The 27,264-nt window shown below is 39.2% G+C and overlaps 1 protein-coding gene across 1 annotated transcript in view; it reads left to right on the forward strand.

Annotated features, from left to right (window-relative positions):
* Positions 1-27,264, forward strand: part of CUNH20orf194 (chromosome unknown C20orf194 homolog) — a 103,478-nt gene that overhangs the window by 22,871 nt on the left and 53,343 nt on the right. Inside the window, exons 8-16 of the mRNA XM_006922013.3 lie at positions 5,995-6,093; positions 10,019-10,074; positions 12,723-12,858; positions 18,432-18,513; positions 19,472-19,508; positions 22,599-22,686; positions 23,883-23,959; positions 25,681-25,725; positions 26,105-26,150. Coding sequence (XP_006922075.1) covers positions 5,995-6,093; positions 10,019-10,074; positions 12,723-12,858; positions 18,432-18,513; positions 19,472-19,508; positions 22,599-22,686; positions 23,883-23,959; positions 25,681-25,725; positions 26,105-26,150 — 666 coding nt within the window. The remainder of the gene's footprint in view (positions 1-5,994; positions 6,094-10,018; positions 10,075-12,722; positions 12,859-18,431; positions 18,514-19,471; positions 19,509-22,598; positions 22,687-23,882; positions 23,960-25,680; positions 25,726-26,104; positions 26,151-27,264) is intronic.

A 27,264-nucleotide genomic window follows, 5' to 3' on the forward strand; every position in this document is an offset into this window, starting at 1 on the left:
AAACAGGTTTTTCACTCCCAGTTAGAAAGTTGAAAGAAATTATTGCTGTCACCCTAACAACCAAAATAATCTGAATAAGGAACAAAATAATAGTTTTAAAATAAAACTGTTAGTGAGCTAAAGACGCAAAGCTAAAAGAACTCAGTTCCCAAAAATGTAGGGCTCCTCATAGGATGTTGTTCTCATTTTTGGTGGGGCAGCAGAAGGAAGAGGAATCCATTATAGACAGGGATAAGTAGAAATCACCTGACTCATTAGAGAGCTTTTAATGGTTGTGTGTGGGTGAGTCAGTGCCTACCCATCAACTCTATCCCATAACTCTTCACAAATGTTCAGAGTAGTGTACCAAAGGCCAGGGGCCAGGCAGGAGAGCTGAGACCCATCCACCCTAAGGTACTTGACACTCAACTATCACCTGGATTGGAGCAGGAGAGCTAAGAGCAACCCTTTGGAGGCATTCCATGTGTTTACAAAGTATAAGCAGCTGCCCACTTAAATGTGGAGTAAGGCAGCAAGACAGGGATCTTCCTATGTAGAACCAGGGGACTGGAGAGCAAAGAGAACTCCTTAGCAACTCAGCTGGTAACCAGCTTATAAAGCAGGGAGAGATAGTCCAGGATTCAAAGAGCTTGTGGCTCAGCTGGAAAACAGAGATTTCCAGAATCTTGCTAGTGCTCTGAGCAAAGTCTCAACTAAAGATCACACTGGCTCACCCTCAAAATATTTGAAGTGAATGGTGAACTAAATCAAACTACTAATGCAGTAAGACCTAGATCCAGATCAATTACATGTCAAATTAATTTAGATCCCTACTCTAGTGCCCTAACAAAAGATAAGGTGTATCCTTGCCTAGAGGTAAATATTTTTTACTTCAATTTTAACTGTTCTTTTATACAAATGTGTGGCTTGGTTAAAAAAAAATTATAAAACATGGAGAAGCAAGGAAATTTGACCATGGTCAAGAAAGGAAACAGTTAATAGAAGTAGACCCAGATGTTGGAATTAAGCAATGGGGAATTTAAAATAACTAATAAAACTGCTAAAGGATACAGAAGAAAAGAGGATAGCATGCATGAAGAGATGAAGAATTTCATCAGAGACCTGAAAACTATAAAAAGAACCAAATGGGAAATCTAGAAATGGAAAATACTATATCAGAAATGAAGAATTTATCAGGTTGGCTTAAAATAAGCTGGACGGCAATGAAGAAAAGTTCAGTGAACTTGAAGATAGGTCAATAGAAAATTTCTAAACTGAAGGACAAAGAGAAAAAGAGCAAGAGGTTGGAACAGAGTGTCCAATATCTGTCAAACATTGTCAAATGATCTAACATAGTGTTATAATTGGAGTCCCAGAAGGAGAGTAGAGAGAAAATGGGAAGGAAATTTGAGTTGATGATGTCCAAGAACTTTCCAAATTGGAGAAACACACCAATCCATAGATTCAAGAGGCTTGGCAAACCCCAAGTACGATAAAATAAGTATTTATAAAAGTAACTATAAATTTGTGCAAGGATCTTTTGTGGTGAGTCTAGAAATGTTAATTAAATCCAAATCCAACAACCAAAAGAAACTAAAATTCAATTCCAGTGATTACTTGTGTCTCTAGAAAATTTTTATAAAGGGATCCAAACCATACCCATATTAGTTCTTAAAATCTTTTTTTCTTTTCCTTTCTCTTGCTCTGCGCCTTGATGAGACCCTCCACATGTCTCTAAAACTCCGTTTTCTCTCCACCATCCAAATACTTTTTCTGTTCTTTGCCAAGACCCATAGTGTTACAGCCAGAATTGACATCTAGGCTTTAATTCCCATTGGCCTATCACTGCTGGCAGCTCTTTGATGGCCAGAGGGATCTACAGCTCCATGCTTCATGGTAGATACCACAGAAGAAAAATGCAGACTCTTGAGATTTGATTTAGAGATGGTCAAAGTATGTTTGTGAGAAAAGTAAAAAAGCAGAGTATATTTCCATCTTTGTAAAACAATTTGTGTTTTAGTGTCTTTGAAATTTCAAGTGGTAGTCTTACTGGTCATTTTTGTTATTTTACTTTCTCATTTTTATTATATTATGTAATTCTTAAAACTTTTATATATTGAAATTGAGCTTCTTCCCTCACACTCCCTGCCTTTGAGCCATCTGAGAACAGCCACTGTCATTACCAGCCTAGAGCCCAGAGTTCCGTCTAAAGTTTAGCATTCTTCCCTACTGGCCAAAGGCCAAAGCACGTTAGTACGGTTCTTGAGGTTTTCAGATCTTTCCTGTTTATCTGACCTTGATATCTATTTGGGTTGGTCTTATGGATTTGACCTGGAAGAGTCCGAGCAGATAGATAAACTTTCCCTTCTTTATCTCAGATCCAGCTGACCAGTCCCACGTACATACACAGTATCCATTTCTACAAATGCACTGTTTGTGCTGGGGAAAAGTTGGAGAATAGTGTGTCTAGTGGAAAGCACACAGGCTCTGGGTATCTCTTACCTAGGTATAGTTCTACTTTTGTTGCTCGTTAGTATTGCTTCCTTAGTCAGGTCATTTTATTGTTCAGTGCCTCATTTTCCTCATCTAAAAGTGGGCCTAGGGAAGTAAAGGAGGAAGTTAGGAAGATCTGTGTGTGTGTATACAAATACATACACATTTTATATATAATGCTAGTTATTTTTAGTATGAAAATTCATTATATCTTCCATTTTAGTGATAGCATGGAGGTGAAAGCAGTATCTAAGAGTTCATATAATTAGTACCGATACATCCACCTCCCTCAGGGAAGTTTTCTTGGAGCAAAGTGCCTATATTCTTTTATGTATCCTCCAAGCACAGTGTTTTTTCACCTAAAAGATAACCAGAGAATGGCAACCACTCAACTGTGTAACTTTGCTGCTTGTTATAGACACTAACCAAGGTGGGTGTCACCATGTAGGCCATTAAAATGGAAACATATCTTCTGAGCTTGTTTCTAAATTCAGTTAGAAAACAAAATAAAATGTGTTCTTTACTAATAACTATATTGATTCTTTTTGTTTTTCTAAGCCCAAGGGATTGGACAGAGCCAAGCAGGCAAGGCACAGACCCACATTGGGGTGGACAGCCTCAGAAATGGCTTCCATGCCAGGGATGTGCATTGCGGGTATCTGAGAGAGCAGATAAATGTCAAAAAGTCAAGGGGGAGGCTCAGATGTTCTCAGCCAACTCAGGCTGGCTGACAGTAAAGGGAGAGAAATTGAGAAAGATTGTAGATATTGTAGTGTGCAAGGCCTGATAATAAGCACTGCATACAAGTTATTTCATTTAATTCCTCTGATATCTCTGTACAGTAGATAGTTGTCACCCCATTACACACATATAGAATTTAAGGCTCAGAGAGAGCTTAATTTCCTTGCTCAGTTACATAGCCAGTAACAGACAGAGCAGAGGTTCCAGGACAGAGCTTTCTGAATCTAAACATACTTTCAGTGCTAAGTTGTGGTGACAGCCAGCTGGAAATGGAAAGCGGATCTGGGACCAGAAGAGTTGGACAGATATTGAAGGTCTGTGGTTAGAGTGTTGGAAGAGTGGAGATATACTTCTCCCCAGAGTCTAGGAGGGCATGTGGGGGTCATCCAGTGCTAAAGTGGAAAGACTGTCCTGGACCTAGGATTAAGGTCACTGATTGGACGTGATAGCAGTGGGTCAGTATCTTAAACCAGGTCTGGTTTTCTGGACCAAGGCACAGAGGTGGTATGGCAAGGCAGTCTGACCAAGGCAATGGTAGATTCCCGGTTACAAGTATATATTTGTGTTTATAAAATACATATGTAAAAATAGATGAGAGAATATTTTCCAAACTGTGAACAATGACTTTTATTCTCTATTTCCTGAGATTTCTATAATGAATATATATTACTCATTTTGTTTTTAAAGATTTTATTAAAAGACTCAGAAAACAACATAAAACTAATGTATAACCTAGTAATTATTATAAAGCAAAGCAATAGAACCTTGCTAGCTACCCCAAATGCAATCTGAGTGCTTTCTGCAAAATCCATCACTGTTTTCCTCCTTCCCTAAAAATAACACTGTCATGAATTCTATGGTAAATTACTTTGTGGTTTTAGCAGCCAAATGTGCTTTCATAAACATATAGTTTAGCTTTGCCTACATGTTTGTGTATATGTGTGTTTTAGGTTTCTTTTAATCCATAGGTTCCTCCTCCATCTCTTTGTTCCCCCTCACCACTATATATTTGTTGAAGAAACCAGATTATTTGTCTTATAGTTGTCCTCATTGGGATTTTGTTGATTGTATTCCCATGATGTAATTTAACATTTCTCCCTGGCGTTCCATATTTCCTGATTATTAAATATTGAGGTTTAATCAGTTTCAGACCTGAACTTGGTCATTTCTCTAGTAAGTTTTGGGTTTTTTGAGTGGAAAATGGTATTTTAGCACCACAATCTAGGTGCTAGGAATGCTCATTGCTACTGGTTTGGTCACTTTCTAGATTGCTTCAGTGGACAAAACTAGAAAATTCATTCTCTTTCTCTTTCTCTCTCTCTGTCTCCCTCCCCCTCTCCACATGTGCATGCATGCCTACATGTGTGTGTATATACACATATACCTGATTTTTTTATTCCACATTATATATAAAACATCTAGACAACAATACAAGCACTACTGTCCCCTGCATAACTATTGACAATTTTAGATTTGTGTATGTGATTTGTATGTAATGTACATATGTGTGTATATGTATATACACATATATTTGTATATGTCCATATATGTAGAGAGAGAGATAGCTCATCTGTACAACAAGTAGTAAAGCCATGTGAGAATGTTGTTTACACTCAGTATTCCCAATAGAGGTCCCTTGTGCTTTGTGCCTAGGGCCAGAAGTAGAGTCAGTGCCTGCCTAATACAGAATCCATAGGTCTAAGTACTTGTGTATCCTTGCCTAGAAGAGAAGAATGGAAGAGAACATAGATCGGGCCAGCCAATTTTAGTGCAACAAACACGATGCCTGCTGTGAGCAAAGCACTAGGCTGGGTTCCCAATATACATACACCTACACAGTGTGAGATGGACAGTGAAGACAACTATCTAATTTAAGTACAAATTATCAGCAACTTCAAAAGAAGGACAGTTGTTACTTGAGAATCTTGAGCAAGTCGTAGCTAGTGTTTTTTGGCTAACCGATGATGCCTTAAAAACTAGGAGCACAAAGCATTGTGTGGTGATTGGGAACAGAAATGAGTTCAAAGAGGAGGCTGAAAAGCAGCTGGGATGGGAGAGGCGGGTAGGCTGCACATGGAGAAAAGTCTCTGGAACAGTGCAGAGTCCCTCCCACCCTCACAGCAACTAGGAGGCTGTGAAGGGGAGAGGGTTCTGGGCCAGCCCTGACCCCACCGAACTTCTAGCTGAAGTCAACTAATTTGTCCTTCAACAGAGGTTCACTGATATAACCCTTTTGGCAGTAGATATCATATTGTCCTGTAGGTGCCTCATAAATAACTACCTTTCTTCAACAAAGGTTGCTAAAGTAAGGCAGTAGGGGACCATTACTGTCCTTAAAAAAAGCTTTATTAGAATATAATTTATATACTGTAATATTTACCCATTTTAAGTGTACAATTCAATCATTTTTAGTAAATGTACAGAATTGTGCAACCAGCACCACAACCAAATTTTAGAACACTTATATCAGCCCAGAAAGTTTCGTTGTGCTCATTTGCAGTCAATCTCCATTCCCACTCCCAGCCCCATGCAAACTACTATTCTACTTTCTGTCCCTATAGATTTGTCTTTTCTGTTCATTTCATATAAATGGATCATATACCAGGTGGCCTTTTATAACTGGCCTCTATTACTTTGCATATTTTTAAGGTTCATCCACTTGATAGCATGTTACCACCTTATAAAACATTTAAATGGTCTGCTATTAGATCAGATGCATTTTCCTGATCCTGGTTTTCTGAAGTACTTCCTTTAAATGATCAAATGTATTATTTTTTTCAGGATTTGGTGGCTTTTGAACATCAGTGGAGTAGCTTCTTTGCTAATTTTGACACAGAAATTCCTTTCCTGCTGGAACTTTCTGAATCTCAGGCGGGTGAGGTATGTATGGGAAGGATCAAAAGGAAAGAAGAAATTGGTTTATTTGTTGTTTTTATCTTTATTAAAAAAAAGCAAAAACTTTTTTTTTTCCAGACTATACTACCAATCCTAATTTGTTTGGGTTATATTTCCTTAAGCTTTGTCTAACGCTGTAAAGAAGTTTTTAACCCGATGCCGACCCTTCTATAAAAAGTTTTTTTCTGTGCCAGCTTCTCTACAAGGAAACTCGTTTTTCAGTGTGGTGGTGCCTCTGTCAGCCAGGAATTCTACTGGCACTAGTTAATAAGCCTAAAAATAATTCTCCACATGTGAGTAGCACACTTTTGTTAGTTGAACCTCTAGGTAATGCTAGTCTGTCTTTCTAGGCTAAGACCCACTTCGTGAGTAAACTAAGGTATCTAAATCAAGAACCAAGCCACAAGAGTGTACCAAAAATTAGTCAACAAGAAGGATCAGAAGAGCAATCTTGAGCTTATACTTGAGCCTACCTTGGGCTTGCACTACCAGTCCTCAGTTCTGTTCTCCACTGTGGCCCAGAACAGGCTCTACTCCTGATCTTGAGAACTGGAATTGATTTTTGTTGTGCATTTTACTTTTACATCATGTTGTGAACCCCACAATATATTACTATTATTTTTGTTTAAAAAGTTATCTTTTTAAATTATATTTTTAATTATTTAAAATATTATTTAAAATATTTAAATAATTTAAAAACCTTACCTATTTGCCTATGTAGTTACTCTTTCTGGTGCTCTTCATTCCTTTGTGTAGATCCAGATTTTCATTTGATATGATTTCCTTCTTGCTGAAGGATGTCCTTTAATATTTTTTGTGGCACAATCTGATGATTAATTCTTTTAGCTTTTCTATGTCTGAAAAAAATCTTTATCTCACCTTCATTTTTGAAAGATATTTTTGCCATGTATAGAAATTCTAGGTTGACAGTTTTTTCCTTTTAGTACCTGAAAGATGTTCACTGCCTTTCTAGCATTTTCTCTGATGAGCAATTGTTCATGTATTTTTTTTTTGTATTTAACTGGCCTTTTTTTCCTCTGGTAGCTTTAAAGATTTTCTCTTATTACTAGTTTTGAGTAATGTGATTATAATGTATCTCTGTAATATTACTCATGTCTTGTGCTGGGTTTTGTTGAGCTTCTTGGATCTAAATTTACAGTTTTCATTAAGTTTGGAAAGTTTTCAGCCATTATCCAATTTCTTTTTCTGTCCTCTTTTCCTTCAGAGACTTCGGTTACCTTTATATTAGGCCACTTGAAGTTGTTTCATCTCTCACTGATGCCTCTTTCAATTTTTTGGATTCTTGTTTCTTTTCTCATTATGTGTCTAAGAGTGATAGATACTCAAAAGGTCTACTCAGTGGCCTGTTACTTCTTGCTTCTTACTACCCCATTCTCATTCATCCCTTTTTCCTCCCCTTTCCCCTCTACTCCACTACCAATCTGTAACAAATCTCCTTCGCTTTCTGGTGTATCTCTTCTTTCTCATCTGCACAAATGATCAGATACATGGGTATTTTCTTATATTCTCTGTCTTTCATTGAAGCGGGTAGCATACTCTGTGTAGTCATTGCCACTTTGCTTTTTTCACTTAACAACATATCTTGGAACTCTCTCCAGGTCATTTCATTAAGGTCCTCCTCATTCTTTGTTATAATTCATAGTACTCCATTGTGTGGACTTATTTATTCAAGAACTTTCTTATATATGCACATTTAGGTGGTTTTTAGTATTTTGCTGTTGCAAACAGTACCATAGTAAATAACTCTTTGCTTATGTATTTTCATATTATTGGAAGTTTGTATACCTAGTAATGGGATTACTGGGCCAACAGGTAAGTGTATATGTCATGTTAGATATTGCCAGATTTCCCTTCAGAAGGGTTATACTGATTTGCATGCTCACCAGCAATATATGAGAGTGCCTGTTCCACTGCAGCATTGCCAATAGAATGTGTTGTCATACTTTTTTAATTTTTGACAGTCTCATAGATGAGAAATGGTATCTTGGTATTATTTTAATTTGTATTTTTTGAAGGTGATTTTATAGCTTATTTTCATGTCTTTTTCCCATTTTAATATTGGTACAGTATTGTTAATTGAATTATAAAGAATAGGTTTTAGGTTTCATCTTTTGTTCCTTAGTTTTAAAGAATTCTTTGTATTTTTAGGCTATTAACTTTTTGTCTGTGGTATATATTCCAGATATTTCCTCGGTTGCTTTATTTATTTTTTTGTCATGCAAACTTTTTTATCTTTATATAAATTTATCAGTATTTTATTGTCTCTGGAATTTTAGTCATTGTTTAGGGAAAGGCTTTAAGGTTAAAGAGGAATTCACTCTTTTGGTATTTGTATGGTTTAATTTTAAAAATTAGATCCCTAATTCATTTGGGGTTTGTGTGTGTGTGTGTGTGTGTGTGATGTGAGATATGGATCTAATTTTATCTTCTTTTCCCAAATGACTACCCAATTAGAATCCCCGCTGTGCAGCTCAGTAGCTCTGTGACCTGGAACAAAGTTAATTAATTTTTGTGTCTTAGCCAGTGTATCTCTAGAGAGGAGATAATGATAGAATGAACTGAATAGGTTGTTTTAGGATTACTTGAGATAATACATTTAAGTGCCTATCATAGTTCACATGGTAAATCTTCATTAAATTTTTAGCCATTATTATTTTAATATATAGTTTTTATAAATTAGTAAGACAAACACCAAATCTCCAACTGATAAACATCCAGAGGATATAAATACACAGTTAATTACCAAAGGGAAATCCAACTATCCATTGAACATATCCGAAATATTCTACTACTTCATTAAAAAATCAAAGGAATGTAAAATAAAACAACAATGAGGTACCATTTTTCATTTATCTACTTGGCAAATATATGTTTAAATGGATATTTAATAGGCAGTGTTTATGGTGATACCCTGAGATAGACACATTCATGTATTGTAAGTGGACCTGTACACACTTCTTTGAAAAATAATTTGAAAAATAATCTGCCTTTTTACCCTATAATTTTATATATTTCCAGATCTGCATTAAAGAAATAATCAGAGCTTCAGATAAAATTTATGTTCATTATAGTATTATTCATTATAAAAGAGTTAATAGCAATATAAATTTCCAAGAATAGAAGACTATTTAATAAACATTGGTATAATTGTATATATTTTATGGATGTACCATAGAAAAAGGATTTGAAGAAAATATACTAGAATGTTAACAGTTCTTAGAGATTGTCTGTGGTTTTTATTGTATTCTAAAATAAGCATATGTTAGTTATCTAATCAGGGAAGAAAACCACAGTTGATATTATTTAAGGAGATTAAAATTTTGAACTCTTTTGACACAGACCCTGCACATCAGTTTTTCGTTAGTGTTTAGCCTAGCACTATGCCCACCAAAGCTGAGAAGTGCTGCGTTTCCTAGAAGTGTCTGTCAGTGTGCTTCTGAGTTCCTTGGATTCTTCCTTATTGCTAATTTTAAATTAGTTCATTAGAATTAATATATATTCCTCTATTAAACATGTAAGGAAAAAAATTTAATAGAAGAAAAAATTCCCAGATGGTTAGTAACTTGAACCATAGATGGTAGTTGTTCCGGTTTCCTTTCAGTAGTTAAAAACTGTACAGTTTGACAAGAATTTCTTGTTTTCCTTTTACTTTCTTTTTCTTTTGCAGCCTTTTGTCTTTTTTTTCCTTTGCTTGTTTTTTGTTTTTTTGCTACCTGTCCCCAAATTTGTATTGCTATCCACATGTGTCCATCCATGTTCTTATAATAATCTACATGCATCTCTCTTTTTCTCACACTGTATATATTTATACATACATACATGAGATGTTTTTTGTGATCGTTTTATAAAATTGTGATCTTAATATATACAATGTTGGCTTCTTTTTTAGCCGTTTAGAAGTTATTTTAGTCATGGAATGATCTCCAGTCATATAACTGAAAACAGGTAAGGTTCTTGAGGAGAAAGGTGAATGGTAATAGAGAAAATGGGATTGATGTGGGGGAGTGGGGAAAGCATCTAAGTTCAGAAGCTAGAGTCTGGAAAATACAGGTTAACTTTAGTCATCACAGGGTAAGAAATTCTGTAAAATTGTCTGTTTCAATGCTTTTCTATTTTTTTATTTTTTAGTATAGTTTTATAGTTAGGTAACTTTTAAAACATTGTAGCTTGCTGAAATTTAAAGAAAGAAAACTTTTTATTCTATCTCCAGTCCTGGAAAGCTAGAGGAATCAGCCACTGGGAAAGGATTAACAGTGTAGTTTGTGGGGAATAAAAGAGATTGGGCATAAAGGTTCAGCACTAAGGAAGTCTGAGAGCAGTGAGCGTTGCTGCATTTGTTTTCTTGTTGTGTTTCCTTCAGCACCTCTCTTGTCATGATAATCAGGAGGACCCAGCAGGGAATAATTAAGTAGATAATTCCTCTCTTTTCTCCCCCAATTCCAATTCAGTCTGATAGTGAGACAGACTACCCTGGCTGGGACTCAGAGTCATTTTTTTCTGCCCAAAGTGTCCTTTATGATGAATCAAGCTTCAGAAGAGAAATCAGTCATGTTTATTTTAAGAGCCCCTGTTTGACACTTAAGGAGGTATTTTTAAGAGTGATGAAAGGAAATACAAAGAATTTTCCATATAATATCCACTAAGGGCAATTTAAAGAAAGGGTAGACGATAAAGGAAACTGTCTTAGTCCATTTTGGCTGTTATAACAAAAATACCATAAGAAGGGTAGCTTATAAACAAAAAAACATTTATTTCTCACAGTTCTAGAGGCCAGGAAGTCCAAGATCATGGTGCTGGCAGATTCAGTGTCTGGCGAAGGCCTACTTCCACATTGACAGCTGTCATTTCACTATAACCTCACATCACAGAAAGTGCTAGAGATCTCTCTGGAGCTTCTTTTATAATCCCATTGATGAATGATCCACCGTTATGACCTAATCACCTCCCAAAGGCCCTCTCTCCTAATATATCACTTTAGGGGGTAGGATTTTAACATATGAGGTTTATAGGGACACAACCATTTGGTCCATAGCAGAAACTGTGTGTTTAAAATATCTTTTAGTCATTGAATATTTATTGAGAACATACTAAGCAAGAGATACATGGTTAAAAAATAAACCAGATGTGATCTCTGCCATGGAGAGTATAGTGTAGTGGGGAAATAAAATGTTGATCAAGCAACCTCACAAAGAAATATACAATTACAAACTCTGATTGGTGCCATGAAGAAGAAAAGAACATGGTACTGTGAAGACGGTAACTGGAGAGCGCAACCTCCTCTCAGGGAAGATCTGAATGATGAATAAAGATAATTGAGAGAAGGGAGAAAAGCAGTGGTCTTGAGATGAGAACATAAGGAACATAAAAGATAAGTTTGGCTAGAGTATGGGAATTGGGAGAGAGTGGCCTTACGTGGACCTAAAGAAGTCAGCCAGGCCAAACCATGCTTTGTTGGTCATGTGAAAGACTTCTGCCCTTCTACTGAAAATAACATGAAGGCATTACAGACTTTACATGTTTAAAAGATCGTTCTTTCTGCAGTGTGGAGACTAGATTATAGGGGGGCAAGAGTGGAAGCAGGAAAACTGCATGGAAGCTTTGCACTTATCCAGGAAAGAAACAATGGCAGCATGGACTAAGCTTGTGGCCCTGTAATTGGAGGGAAATGGACAAATGGAAATGAAATCTGGTTGGTTGGTTGTATTTAGAGGTAAGGGAGCAAGATAAGTCAAGGAGACTTCTCAGGTCTGGCTTAGTTCTTGATGCCAGTTTATTTACTGCAAGAAGTGGAAAGGGGTGGATCATAGGAGAGGAGAGGAGAGAGCAATCAAATGAAGGTAAACCTTAGGAATATTCAGAGGCCATTTAAAGGAGGAGGATGACTGATGAGGGAGACCGAGAAACAACAGCTTTTGTAGGGGGAGGGTGTGTGCTTCTGAGAGACCAAGGGAAGGGCAAGCTGAAGGCTCTCCATTGAGTTTGCTGTATGTTATATGAAAGGCATTTGGTGACTTTTGCCAGAGGAATTTGAGTGAATTGACTGTGAGAGGGTTGAGTGAAGTGGGCTGCGAAATGAGCGGGGGAAAAAAAAAAAGACAAATCTAGCCAAGAGAGGAGAGAAAAAGGAAATGGGTAAATGGGTACAGGGGCAAGTAGCTGTGGTGGCAAAACATTTATAACCCTACCCTCCTCCTCCCTGAAATTTACTGCAGGAATTGCTAATGGCTGTATTATCTGTCTGTAGTCTGAATATCACAACTGCTATCATTCAATTAAAATGCTATTTTATGAAACTGGGATTTTGCCCATCACTGCAAACTTATGGAACTTTCTCATCAAGAAATAGAACAAGCTGAAAATAAAATCCTGGCTTAGGTTTAGTTACGTCTCTAAATGACTGATCTGTATGGTCCTATAGGAGTCAGAGACATCTGGCATCCCTTTCCAACCAGCAAGTAGCATTAGTTAGACTGTACTGACCACTTTGCTTAGACTACAGGTTGCCACTCAGAAAAGTCTGAGAACTCACTCACTGGGAAGTTGCCCTGGCCAGGAATCTCTTTTCTAATCATGTTTTTAATTTGCCACTCTAGCCCTAATAGGCAGCCATTCGTTCTCTTTGGTAATCACTCCACACGAGAAAACCTGAATGCTGGCAGCTTTAACTTCCCCTCTGAAGGGCACCTGGTACGCAACACTGGTCCCAGTGGGAGCTTTGCCAAACACATGGTGAGTGGTTTGACTACCTCGTGCTTAATTGGTTTTATTATCAACTAGGGAGTTGGGGAGCTGGAAAAAGGAATCTTTTCCAGTTAGTGTGTTGATTTAACCTTGAACGTAAAGTTGTTTTGCAGTGAAAAAAAATTATTGGAAATTGACTGTATTTTTATGATATGATTTGAAAGCATCATATTTTATTTTCAGATGTTTGAAGGAAAAAGGTTAAAAAGTACTTCACTTACAACTTAAACTCCTTTAAGTTCTAAGAGTAACATTGGTAGTAGAATAAGAATTTTAAATTTTTTTGAAAATAGATAGTAATTTCAAGCCTAAGTTTGTTGTCTTGACTTACATTTCAGGACATAAACCTTGAGGATCATTGTCCTTTTATTAAGGGTGCCAGGGAACAGATTTTCGCATTTGATTGTATATTGTCTGCCACATTCTTCTAAGGGAAACATTAGACTGAAATATGAGACTAATGCTTATAAAAGTCTGCTATCATAATGGAAGTTTAAGCATTTTCAAAATGTTTTTGACAATCAGGAAAGCATTATTATTTTTTTAATTTGTATTGGGAGAACATGAGACCCAGTTCTTTCTGGACTGAGGCTCCTGATATGTCTCCAAGCCAGCAGGGCTGCTTGGATGGATATGCCATCAGGATCTTGCTGCTCCATAAAGGGAGGGCTCAGGCTCCATTTTGACACCCCCAGAGCACTCTTGAAATACACAGAACATACCAAATGGCTTCTCTGTGTAAGCTTGTTGACTGTACACATTAAATCAAAACTAAAGGAGACAATTGATACCTGCTTTGGGAAAGATGGAGTAGACATACTTTTCCCTATTTCTGTAAGTACAACAAAAAGTCCTGGACATTATGTATGAAACAAACACAAGAAGACTGTAAAAGGTAGAGGAAGGTAGACTGGCTCAGGACCAAAGGAGCAAAATGACAATGTGTTTTCTGGGGTTTCTGTATATCCTAGACTGGATACTGGAGAAGCTGGCAACCTGGAAATGCCATTAGGCACAGACATAAAAAGTCCTAAGAAAAGTCTGTTCTCTTCAGCCAGAGGACCAGGAAAGGGGCAACCTAGCAAGAAAGAAAACTTTTAGACAACAGCTGCTTTACTCCAGCCAGACCCCTCAGGAAAAAACTGTATCTCCATTCCCACACCTGCCAGCAAGGGCTCAGTGCAGAGCCTAGAAGGTTCACCCTTGCCAGGCTACATACAATGGGATGCCATCTTCTCACTCCCACCTCTGTCAGGGTACCATCAAAGACAGCTGAGTGGGGAGCCAGGACTTTCATCCCCACCAGGCAGGAATGAACCCTCCCCACCACACACACCTCAGAGTATCAGTGAAGACCTCACGGGAACCTGGACTTTTACTGCCACCCAGCAGTACCAGGGTGTGCCCCTCCTTGGGGTAGTACCATTGGAAGCCAATAGAGGGTCAGCAGTAACAAAGCCACCCCCTTACCCATGGTGTCTGTCACCCTCCCAAGCCAGGATGCTATCAACAGAGGCATACAGGGGAACCCATACCTGACCAACAAAACGAACACCACACACACACACACACGCACACACACATGTGCACACACACTCTCAAACCAGGTGTCAATAGAGGCTGAATGGAGAACCTAGACTTCATGTCTGCCAAAACACAAGACTTAAATAAGATCCAGAGAAGAATTCTAGTTTCAGCTATAATGTGGAAAGAACTTGTAAATCATTCCTGCCCTCTTTCCAAGAAAAAAGCTGAACAAACTGAAAATCAGCAACTTTTCTGAGACTCATTATGAGAATTGATAATAAAAACAGTTAAGCACCAGGCAGTCAAGCCACTTGAAATCTGGAGAAACAAGCGAATTCAAAGAGTCACAGCCAATACATGCTTGCCTGGAGCAGAAGCCACACTTAAATGATAATTTTGATGAATTCCTAGAGGTCAAATGTGGACTAATGTGAGAGTGAGAGACTCCTGTGGGACAGTCAGTCATAAAGGGACCCCCTCACATCTGTGAGTTTAACTTCAAGGAATCCTGTCAGATTCTCTTTAGAGTCAGACTTCACTACACATAAAGTGAAGAGCCAAGAAAAATCTCCTCATGATTCTGTCTGGGGAAGGACAACAGTAATCATTTTGAAATGTAACAGTGACCATAACAAAGTCCTCCATAACAAAGGCCTACTCTCCAGGATAAAAGGCTTTAGCAGAATCTCATCCCATCTCAGGGAAGGACATTTACCTGACTCTAGCACACTCTAGCTTTCCTGTCTTACCTAATGGAGGAGAAAAAAGTTAAACACTTGTAAAGGTCATAGCCCAGGCACACTAAAAGACTTAAGATTTAATCATAAGATTATAGAATGCTTCCCCTTCCCCATTACCTTACCAGCACACTAACAGGTCTCCAATGTAGTAATTGGGGATTGCTGCTGAAGAGTTTAAACATACAGACTAAGGAGTTCTGTGGAAACCCGAAGACAGTAGGGGAAACAAATAAAATAACACTAGAGGAATTTGAAGCACCTGCAGCTACAGAAAACATTAAGCACAAGCCAACTCCCTCTCAGATTAACATAAAACCTCACATACTAAAGCCTATTTACTTCAGTTCCTATTACCTGATACATCATGTCTGGCTTTCAATAAAAAATTACAAGGCATGTTAAAAAGCAAGAAAAAACAGTCTGAAGAGATAACATAACCGTCAGAACCAGACTCAGATATGACTCATATTTTGAAATTTCCAGACGGATTTTAAAATAATTATGATTAATATTTTAAGGGCTCTAATGGAAAAAGTAGACAGCATGTAAGAATAGATATATATTGTAAATAGAGAGATGGAAACTCTAAGAAAGGATCAAAAGGAAATGCTAGAAATCAAATACACTATAACAGAAATGGAGAATGCTTTTGGACATAGCCAAGGAAAGAATTGGTGAGCTTGAAGATAGATCAATAGAAACTTCCCAAACTGGAATGTAAATAGGAAAAACAATGAGGAAAAAAATGAAAAGAATACCTAAAAACTGTGAGACAATTGCAAAGAAAGTAATATACATGTAATGGGAATATATCAGAAGGAAAGGAAAAAGAAAGGAACACAAGAAGTATCTGGACTAACAAGTAATGATGGCTGAGAATATTTCAAAATTAATGACATGCAAAACCACAGATCCAGGAAGCTCAGAGACTACTAAGCAGAATAAATTCTAAAATATTTACACATACCCCTATCATATTCAAATTTAAGATCAAAGATAAAGAGAAAATCTTGAAAGAAGCCAGAAGAAAAAAAAACCTTATCTATAGAGAAGCAAGGACAAAAATTACAGTGAACTTTTTATCAAAAACCATGCAAACAAGAAGAGAACAATAAAGTGTTAGGGGGAAAACCCACCAACCTGAATTCTATATCTGGCAAAATTGTCATTCAAAAGAAAAGGTGTGTGTAGAGTAAAGAAGAAATAAAGACTTGCTTAGACAAATGAAAAACAGGGAATTCATCACCAGCAGACCTGCTCTGCAAGAAATGTTAAAAGGAGTTAGGTGTTAAAAATTGTATAGATCAGAAATGGGTCTACATAAAGAAAGGAAGAGTGTCAAAGAAGGAATAAATCAAAGTAAGTAAAATCTTTTATTTTTCTTATTCTTAATCTAAAAGATAACATAATTATAACAATGTATTAGGTGAATATAGCATATAGATTAGTGAAATGAATGACAGCAATTTCATTAAGGATAGGAGGCAGAAAATAATACTACTCTGATACCATCTGTACCATAGTACAGATACTTTGGTACCTGTACTACATATAAAGTGATATTGTATAATTTGAAGGTGGACTTGATATTGTATAATTATCTTGTATAATTTGAAGGTGGACTTAGATTAGTTATAAACATATGTTAAAAACTCTATGGAAACTACTAATGTCCAGGTTTCAATTGAAAAATCACTAGAGATCTCAAACTGAATGAGAAGAGACAAATATCAGATCCCAACACTAAGATAACACAAATGTGAGAGTTAACAGACAGGATTTAGAACAGCCATCATAAAATGCTTCAATAAGCAATTACAAACGCTTTCAAAATAAATTTTGAAATAGCAAGTTTCAGCAAAGAAGTGGAAGATATGAAGAAACACCAAATGAAAATTTTAGAACCAAAAAATAAAATCAAAATTTAAAACTCAATGAATGGACTTAACAGCAGAATGGAAAAGAGAGTAAAGAATTATTAACTTAGAGAGAGAACCATAGGAATTACCCAATTTGAATAGCAGATAGGAAATGGACTGAAAAAGTTGAAACTTGGAGATCTGTGGGAATATCACAAAAATTCTTAACATTCATGCCTTTGGAGTATCAGAAGGAGAGGAGAAAGAGGATGGGGCTGAAAATTTTTCAAAAACATATGGCTGAAAAGTCCCCAAATTTAGCAAACCAACAAACAAAAAACCACTGTGTAACCTGCAAATATAAGCTTAGTGAACTCAAAACAGGATTAAATCCTGAGATATCCACACCAGTACACATCAGGGTCAAACTTATGAAAAGTACAGACCAAAAAAAAAAAATCTTGAACGCTTCCAGAGAGAAATGATACCCCACCTACAGGGGAAAATTCAAATGGAAATGAATTTCTCATCAGAAATCATAGAAGCCAGAGGGAAGTGGCACAACATTTTTCAAGTGCTGAAAGAGAACTGTCAACCTAGAAAACTATATCAGTGATCTCAGATGAAGGAAAAATAAGGATTTGTTGCCAGCAGATCTACCTAAAAGAATGACTAAAGGAAGTTTGGTCGAAATAGAGAGGAAGTGATAAAAGAAGGAATCTTGGAACATTAAGAAGGACAGAAGAACACAATGATAAAACTAGTGCACTACTGAATTGTATACTTCAAAATAGTGAGTTTAGTTCTTGTGGCATGTTTGAGTTTTGCACATGTGTCCTAGGAACCCTGATGAGATGTTGGATTTTCAAAAGAGAAAAGGACACCATTCCACCTCTGTATAAATGGACACTTAAACAAGGAAGAAGAAGAAGAATTTTCTAATCTAGAAAACTTACATTTTCTCTTCTGCAAGGCCTATGTATGGAGATGAAATACAAAGGAAAGTGTGGACCCAGGTAGCACCCTCTTTTCCTGAATTTGTAGCTGCCCCACACATCTGCCTATCATGTCAGCCAAAGTTCCTATTGTGAAAGTTTTGGACAGAGTATTAATGGCAGTCAAAATCTAAGCACGTTTTCCCTTCTTTTTCTGCTAAATTCTGAATTCATTCTCATTCTGGGTTGACTAAGTGCCCAATAGCAACTTCATAATGTAACCATGGTTAAGAACACACATGCACTCACACAAGCATATAAGTTACCTTTGGAATAATAACTGTTAAAGGTACTTATTTCCCCTATATCTTTAAAAAATAATAAATCAAGTGTTGGTAAGATAAAATTGATCTCCATTAACTAATACACTTTTTATTTCTTTAGCAGTACACACCTAACTCCCCACTCCTTTCTTGTTTTTATTTTTTTCTGACATCCAGGTAGTACAGTGTGTCTCACCAAAAGGACCCCTTGGTTGTTCAAGAACATACTTTTTTGGAGCTACTCACATTCCTTACTTGGGTAAGTTCCTGTAAGTTGTCATTAACTTAATGAATAATTTCTCTCATGAACTAGAAGTGGACTCATGATTTACTACTTTGCTCAGAAGCTCCTGATGCTCAATTTATAGGCCTCCAGCTTCCTCTGATTGCATGTGGAAGGTTGACGTGCTTAATACATTTCTCACTGGATGTATTTCAGGCGGAAAAACTATTGGCTCAACATATATCAGGTCTAACCATGTGTTAGACCGTGTGCTCAGCATCAGAGGGAAGGCAAAGATGAATTAGTCCTAGTTGGAGATAACAGGAGGTGTGGGCTATAGTGGGAGTTCGGATGACTCAGCCAGGTGCCTGCACAATCCTTTTTGTGAGAAAAGTGAAGAAAGGCCATGGCAGGAAGTTACTTATGAACTGGGAACATTTACAGGAGTAAGGGGTACATGCTGCAGGGCCATCCAGAAAGGCCGATGGGGGCTGCCCATGGGGTAATCAGAAGCTGCAGAGATCCAAAGAGACATGAAGAAGACCTCTAGAAAGAATGAATATCTCAGCACTGCTCCACAGTATATTAGAAACCAGGTTTTCTCCTGGATATTGTGATGTGAGCCTGAAAGAAACATGACTTGGGTCAGATAACTAAGGAAATGAAGAAAGAGGCAGAACTGAGCCTGCTTATTTATACTCTTATTTTAAAAAAATTTAAACTAAAGCAAAAACATTCCAGATTCTGTATGTGTCTCTGGGATTTAGTGGTGATTCCAAGTGGGTTGTCAAATTCAATGTCAGGGAAGGTCCAAGAGGATACTGAGAGAAGCTAGGTTTCATTGTCATTTGTGCTTATACAATATTTAACTTAAAAGAAAGAAAATGTAGTTCTTGACATCTCCTTTGAATTAAATTAAGAAATTATAGCTTCCTTATGAAGTATTTGCATCTCCTGTGATCTTGTCATATTCTTATTAGGTCTTCTTTCACAGGTGATGATAACAAGCTGCCCAAGAAAACTGAACAGATGTAAGTCTTCATTTCTGTTTTATTTCGTTTTCAAAGTTAAATTACTCAGAAGTTGTGGCTGTTCTGTGTACCTCCTGACATCAACAGTGGGTAGGATATCTAGTTTAGGTGAGCAGAGCTCTAGTTTCCCAGGAAGTTCCCAGCCCCTGTCTATAAGCTGGGAGTCCGGGCTGGAGACCCTGCCAGCTCTACCATCTGCTGCTCTCTCCAGAACTCAAGACTTCCTGCCTGCACATCCATGCATTTAAATGGCATAACTCTTCTTAATATGTTTTCTGCATAGTGCATTTTTTATTGGGAGCTTTCCTAAAAATAAAGCATCCTGAAACCCATTGGGAGACTCTTTGTGCAACCCCTTCTGATCTGAAGGGTATTTCCTCTGGATTTGACACTCAGGCTTATGGAACAGAACTAGGATCTGAACTCAGGCTGTGTACCCATAGGAAGGTCCTAGTGTTGACATCTCCTACACAGGAAACCAAAGACAGGAAATAAATCCACGAGTGCTTGTGTTGGTCAACTTCGGCTGCCACAACAAAAATATCACAGATTGGGTGGCTTAAACAGCAGAACTTCCTTTTCTCACAATTTCGGAGGCTGGAAGTCCAAGATCAAGGTGCTAGCAGGGTTGGTTTCTTGTGAGACCTCTGTCCTTGAGGTGCAGATCACTTCACTGTGTCCTCAGGCAAGAGAGAGATCTCTGGTGTCTCTTCCTCTTATAAAGTAATATAATCACACTACAGAAAACTTGGAAAAGAGAGAAAAGAAAATAAGATCATCCATAATTACTCCTCTTTGGCACTATGCAATAGTATCTGAATGCGTATCTTCCTGTTTTGTTTTTTAATAATACATTTACGTTCTGGGTAGTTGTAATTATAGTGTATATGCCATTTTTTCTGTAGGTTTTCCTCACTTTATCAACAAGTCAACCACATTCTCAAATGTTGGTGTGTATATATATAGTCTTGTCTTGTACCTGCTTGTGCATCTATGCCAGCTGTGCTTAGCCACTGTTCTGGGTCCTCATTCTGGACCCTTAAACATTTCACCTAAATGAAATCCACCGGTGCCCAGGCTTTAGGGACTGGTATTAAGGGGTGCTGGGACCCACATCAGGAGATTTTCTGAATCACAGAGCTGGTGGAAGTTGGGCATTATGGTGTGTCCCAGTGAACGCAACACAGTGCCATCCAGGCACAGAATAGGCCCTTCCCTTGTCATGGATCTCAGACCTTCTGTCCAGGCCATGTTATGAGTCAGTAGCCAGGTGGCTTTGTATTGAGCTCTTGTCTGAAGGCCTGTAGAGGAGAAGGCTAAGCAGAGGTGAGGCCTGACCAGTGTTGCTGCTGAGTGATGTTCGAATCAAGCTGGGTGGTAGAGGGAGGAAGGGCATCTTTATATCTTCGAGTTTGGCCTCTATAAAGCTTCATTCTTAGTGTCAAAATGTGGAGGATTCTGGTTTTACCTGGAATTGGCCAAGTTCATTGGCAGTGTCCCTGCCTGGCCCCTTCCTACCAGGGTGTACCCCTCTGCCATCGCCTGGCCAACAATCTTCAGCGTTTGTTGATCCTTGGAGCTATCATTTGGTTGTGTGTACTTTTTCTGTCCCTTTTTCTTCTGTGCAACTCAAAAATATCTTAACCTACATTGTGGAGGTATGGTGAGGGAGCCAAGGAGGAAATTGAAGGCGTTAATGTGATGTGGCCCAGTAGAAAAGCACCAGGCTGAGAGCAACCCTGAGTTTTAGTCTGACTAATTTTCTGTGGCCTTGGACAACTTATTCTAAAGCTGGAAGTCCAAGAGGCCCTACTTGCTTCTTCTGTAAGAGAGAAGTTTAGACCAGATAATTTCTGTGTTCCATCCTGCTTTCAAACTCCTGTCACCTTCTTTTACCTGTTATAAAACTCTCAGGCTTAAAAATACACATATTCTTAGATGAGGCTTTATTAGGTTCTTGCCAGGCACCTCCCTTGCCTTTCAGGGCCTTGTGGATGAGCCCCCTCTCCCTATAATTATTCTAAAGCAGTAGTTCTCAACCAAGGGCAATTTTACTGCACCATTCCTACCAGTTGTCCCCTCCTCGACCCCCAGGGATGTTTGGCAATGTGTGGAGACATTGGCTGTGACAACTGGGGTACTACTGGCATTCAATGGATAGAAGGCAGGGATGCTGCTAAACATTGTATTAACACATGGCACAGATCCCACAACAAAGAATTATCTGACCCAAAATGCTGAGATTGAGAAACCCTTCCCTAAAGGGAACCAGACTTGGATTTTCCAGGGACTTTGGTGGCAGTCCTATTCTGGTAAAGAAAAAAGAACATTCTCCCAGGTGGAAGCCCTGAAAAGGGTTCTGCAGTCAAACACTTCTTTCTTGTCCCTTGTTTTGGAGAGTCACCATGCATTAAAGTATGAGAAATCCTTCAATAAAGAACCTTTTAGAACTTAGTTAAGAAAAGAAAAAAGAAAACGAAAAAAAAAGAACATTCTTATATAGCATAACTTTGGGAAGCAAGAAGTCAGAAAGAGCAAGATTGGAGCGAGGGGCCCCTGCTTTAGGAGGGAAACCTCAGAGGCATTCTCTATTCTCTAAATCAGATAAGCTGCTTAGAAGGTGGAGCCTGTCTTATCCCCAGAGTAATCTCTTTCACCCCCTGAGGTATCCCACCCTGAGGATCTAGTATTAGCCAACCTTTAGCAGGCATGGGGAGGTTGGTCCTTGGAGAAGCAGGAAGTCTGTATCAAGACACTGAAGGGATTCTGGGACCTCGAATAGCTGCTCCAGCACATGGAGGGGTCAGGGAGCCCACATAGTTTTCTTATGTTGGATCACAAATAGGAAGGATTGGTCTTTTGAGCAGAATTAAGAAGAGCTGACTTTTCTTATCATGGTTTAACAGAGAAAAGTATAAAGCAGATGGGGCACGTGGCTTTTAAAAGGTTTAGAAATCAATGAGTTCCATTTTTTGCACTTTTCTCATTCTGTTTAAAAAATCAGTTTCATAAGGAATGTCATTTTTGTGCATGCAGCTTTTGATGAAACCTTGTGATGTTGTAGTTAACCCTTATTTTCTGTTTTTAAAGTAGGCTCTTATCTCAGATATATGCTGCTGTTATTGAGGCTGTTTTGGCCGGTATTGCATGTTATGCTAAAACTTCCAATCTAACAAAGGTAATTTAATACCATGTTCCTTTTTTCTTAGAATGTGTTTTAATGTAAAACTTTCTATCTGTCTGGGTGGGGATTTTTTTTTGGTTTTGTTTTTTGGGGGTGGGCATACCTTGTAGCACTCAGTTTTGTGAGGCCAGGCATCAGTGGAGCTGGCACCAGACAAAGATACCTTTCGAGTGCTGAGCTTTTGCTGCCTGTGTTGCCTGGGACCGAGCTCCTCTTGTCTTATGAGTGACAACTAATCAACACTTCTTTGTAGATATCTGGTGGTGTTATAGAAAAATCATTCTGTAGCATACTATTTTACTTAATAGTTTAATTTTTAAAGGCTTTTAAAGGTTAAAAAAATAAAAATACAGATTATTCTACTGTGAATTTTAATAAAATTAGGTAAGGTTGTTTTGAGCTACATAGTTTGATTTCCGATAATTCAGTGTTTAGAAGGAAAAAAAAAACACAACTAAAGATTAGAAAATCTGACTTGCCTTTCCTAGACAAGCATGTATGTTCTCGTCCTCTGACCTTTATCTTCCTTGCTGTTTTGCGGTTAACCTGCCCTGCTGAGTTGGATTCCTATATCTGACCCAGTAAGGAGATGAGAAGAGTCGGCTTGATGCCTCCCAATGCCAATAGGACCTTTCCTGAAGGAAGCCATTTGACATTGGAAAGGTTGTGTATGATGTAGATATCAGAGAGACTGTAGCCTAGTCACCAGCTCCTTGCCATCTCCCCTCCTCACTGAACTTGAATTCCTGGTACTGACTTGGGTTCGGTTCCGACCTCAGTTCTCACATCTTTGTTTTTTAACTGATCTTTTGTAACTCTAGGTAGTCAAATATTCTTAGCATTGGGCAGAAACTGAGGGCAATAATCCCCTCCCCCAGGGCCAGGGAAGAGGGGAGGAGAAAACACATTTCCAAACTTCACAGTGGTACCATCCCTGCTGCCTGCAGATCATGGGCAGATCACCTGCCTGAAGGAAGTGTTTCCTGTGAACCCAGCCTGAAGAAAACAGGCGCCTTTTCCCCTTAACACAATGTTTTCACTTTAATCTATTGATGTATACAAAGTAGTCATGTAGAGGGGAGGGGCACAGTGTTCTCCCGGCATAATGTTAGACGGGCTCTTCCTATAGATGATGTGCACACTTTCACATGTGAAAGCTAATTGTTGCTGGTTTGTTATTGGTTTTACAGGCCAAGGAGGTAGCTGAGCAGACCCTCAGCTCTGGGTTAGATTCCTTTGAGTTACTGCAGTTTAAGTCAGCCCTACGGTAAGCAATGGCTCATATTTTCTATCAGGTATTTTTTTAATGTTTGTTTTTTAAAGACCTTTTTTTCCCTTGTATATGATATTCCATTTCCCTTTGAGAAATGTTCCAGTGAAATAATGGGATGTATAAGAGAATCATTCATGATCAGGGCTTTGATAGGACAAGGAGCCAAAGATGGAGGAGCCGGATGAGAGTCAGACACATGTCCTGATACTGGAATGGGAGGCAGATCAATACGGGAACTGTTGGAGACTTGACAGACCCAGTTCAGAGGTTAGAAAGGTGAAGCTGAGAATATGAGTGGTGAGATTAATTAGGGTTAGGGGTCCTGGGCATGTGAAGACAGTCACTGCTTAGAAGAGACTTGCCCTGGGTTTTATCTGCCTCTTAGATGATAGAAACCCTGAGCCTAGCTGTGTCTCATGGTCTAGTCGCTCTAGATATTTGGCTTCCTGGCAGTCTTTCCATCACACAACTCCTGGTACATCACAGTGATTCTCTATGTGGTCTTTTTTCACAGCTAAACCTTCATGAATCTCATTCATTTAACCCCCTGTCGCATATGGGGACCACTGTTAGCAAAGGAGACAAAAGACATCAGTATTGGGGAGTTTCTTTAAGAACACTTCTGGGATATGCTCTCTAGTGCCTCGACTCCATGCCTCACATTTTCTTATATCTACAGCCCTTGGTAATGAGAGGGAGTATTTAGAAAGATAAGTCAATCAATTGATCTAACAAGAATTCTATTTCTGCAGCCCTAGGTGTGGAGGAAAGAGCCAGATGTCTTTGGTGCAAGGTTTCAGGCTTACTTCAGGTCTCCTTTCCTCTGGGTCTTCTGGATCTTGTCTCCCTGGCCATGAGAGGGGAGGGTGGTTTTGCAGTGACTTGGGTTGTCTTTCTCTGGTGACCTAAGTTTGGGGAAGCTCCTTTACTTTCCAGCTGTGTGACCTTAGACAAGATAGGGAGCTCTCTGTGCATCTGTTTCCTCATCTTTCCACCTCATAGAGTGATTGGGCATGTAAATATTAGCCTCTATTTCATTGGGGTCTTCTCTGTTACCATCAAGCATGGCTTATGGCATAGTCATGCCGTTCCTCCTTTCCTCGGGGCCTTCCTTGCCTAGGTCACTCAGCCTTTCCAGGGCAGGCTACCAATCCTAGGTCTCCTAAGCCTGGGAGTACCACCCTAGCTGGAGGAAGGAACCAAGAGAGAACACCAAGCAATGGGAGAGAATCTCCTAGGGCCAGTCTTCCACCTAGAGTGCAACTCCCTTCTCTCCACAAGATCACTTCACTGAGTACCCATAAACTGTGTCAGGTTAACAAATCATTTCCTGAGAAGAACACAGGACCTGGCCTCCGCTTGGACCTCAAGGAGGGATGGCAACTTGACCGAAAGGTGATGCAAAAGGAGGAAGATCAGGACAGAATGTCAGGGCTCTGGGGTAGGAGGCCCCAGGCCAGTAGAGGGTCATTCCTAGTCAGTAGTGGGCAACACTCTTGTCACACTGTTCTCTCCTGCTCTGTCCAAGAATCAAGACAGCCCTGAGAATCTATACAGAGGCAGGGACATGACTGGAGTCAGACTGTGACCTCACACTCGGCAAGTGTTCTGTGAGGGCTCAGCACAGGTGCAGTGCAGCAGCAAGTGTCTGGGGAGGGCGCCAGCCCAGTGGTCAGCAAGAGCAAACTGACTTTAGTTTTGTTTTGTGTTTGCAGCTCCAAGATGACTTTTCATATACATGCTGTGAATAATCAGGGAAGGTAAGTATATGTTTGTGGTGCATCCTCATTTGGGCAAGTTTTAGAAGCAAAAAGAGAAGAAAGGCTACCTTGTAACTGCTAAGGCGGTGGTCTCACAGTTCCACACCTGGCAGTGGCATCACTCCGGGGCTGGGCATGGGGCTGGCTCTGCTCAGCTGAGATCCTGTTCCCTGAGTGCTTCCCAGTGAAAGACTGAGGGGTGAGGGCAGGGCATAGACCCAGTTCTCTCCAAGTAGCCTATGTGCTAATTCTGCATAACATGCAACCCAATATTTTGAAAACCCCTGAGAGAAATTTGGGTCTGTGGGTTGCTGCCAAGTTGAAAAAAAAAAACATTGTAAATGCAATGAATGTCTGTCTCATCTCTTTCCTTTTCTAGAATCGTGCCTCTGGACAGTGAAGATAGCTTATACTTTGTGAAGACGGTAAGCACAGCTCTTACAGGTCAGCTGGCAGGAGATGGCTTATCAAGGGACATCTGTAAGGGGTGAGGTAGGAGTGAGGTGGGAGCTTTGGGCAGCCCATTCCTTACCTGAGGAAACTGGTCTATTCTCAGAACTGTTCCACCAGCAGCAGTGGTGGGGCCCGTGCTTTCCAAGGGTGCCCAGGCAGCTGTGCCAGGCCCAATACACCCACACTCCCATGTCTAGGCCCTCGTGAGTCCAGAGTCTTACTAGGGGCTAGGGAGAGACCCCTCTTCCTAAGGTTAGGAAGGCTTCTTCCAAGTGGCTGAGATTTCTCTGACCTCTGGAAATGAGAGCTGAGGACAAGCCTTCTTTAACATAGACCAACCAACAAGTTTTAGTGGTTTCTAAGGGTTCTGAGGCCTGTGTTGATGCCCTTAACAGGAGCCTGTGAAAATAAACAAAAACAAAATACCAAGTGCCTGAGTCTCCAGGGAAGTGGGGTAGTCAGAGCAAAACTTTCTCAACCATGCACTGGGGACACGTTGATGGGCCAGAGGAATCATTTAGAGATACGTTGGTCCCTGGGTGGCTTGGGGGAGCTAGATTTTCTATACCAGTTGCTCCAGTACATCCTGACATGAAGAAGATTGGCAAGCAGTGCATGAGAGGATGTTGGACATCTAGCCACTGGTTGCAGTATGTATAGGTACAAGTTATATCTTGTACCTATAGTCTGTTCTGTGGATACTGCCCGAGCTTTAATTCCATTGAGCTTTTGGTCACTGGGAACTAGGTGGGCAGCTGTGGATGACTCCATGCAAATGTACTCATATGTCATATAATGACTTTTGTATACGAAGGCCCTTTCTCTCCAACTATACGTTATAAGGTTTCCTAAAGATAGGGATCATAATTTATATATTTTCTCTCCCCATGCCACATGTTGGGAAATACATAGCAAGTGTCTAATAAATGCTACATGTATTCTTTTTAATGTTCTCTCTATCCTTCCTTATACCAAATGCCAAATATTAAACCCACAGGATTTGTCTTCCTGATTGACCTGGGAATCAAAGAAGTGGGATTTCCACTGTCACTTAAGAGGGACTATGTAGCCCAGGAAGGTTATGTG

The sequence above is a fragment of the Pteropus alecto genome, unplaced genomic scaffold, assembly GCF_000325575.1.
Source record: "Pteropus alecto unplaced genomic scaffold, ASM32557v1 scaffold45, whole genome shotgun sequence".
In the NCBI taxonomy this organism is placed as follows: Eukaryota; Metazoa; Chordata; class Mammalia; order Chiroptera; family Pteropodidae; genus Pteropus; species Pteropus alecto.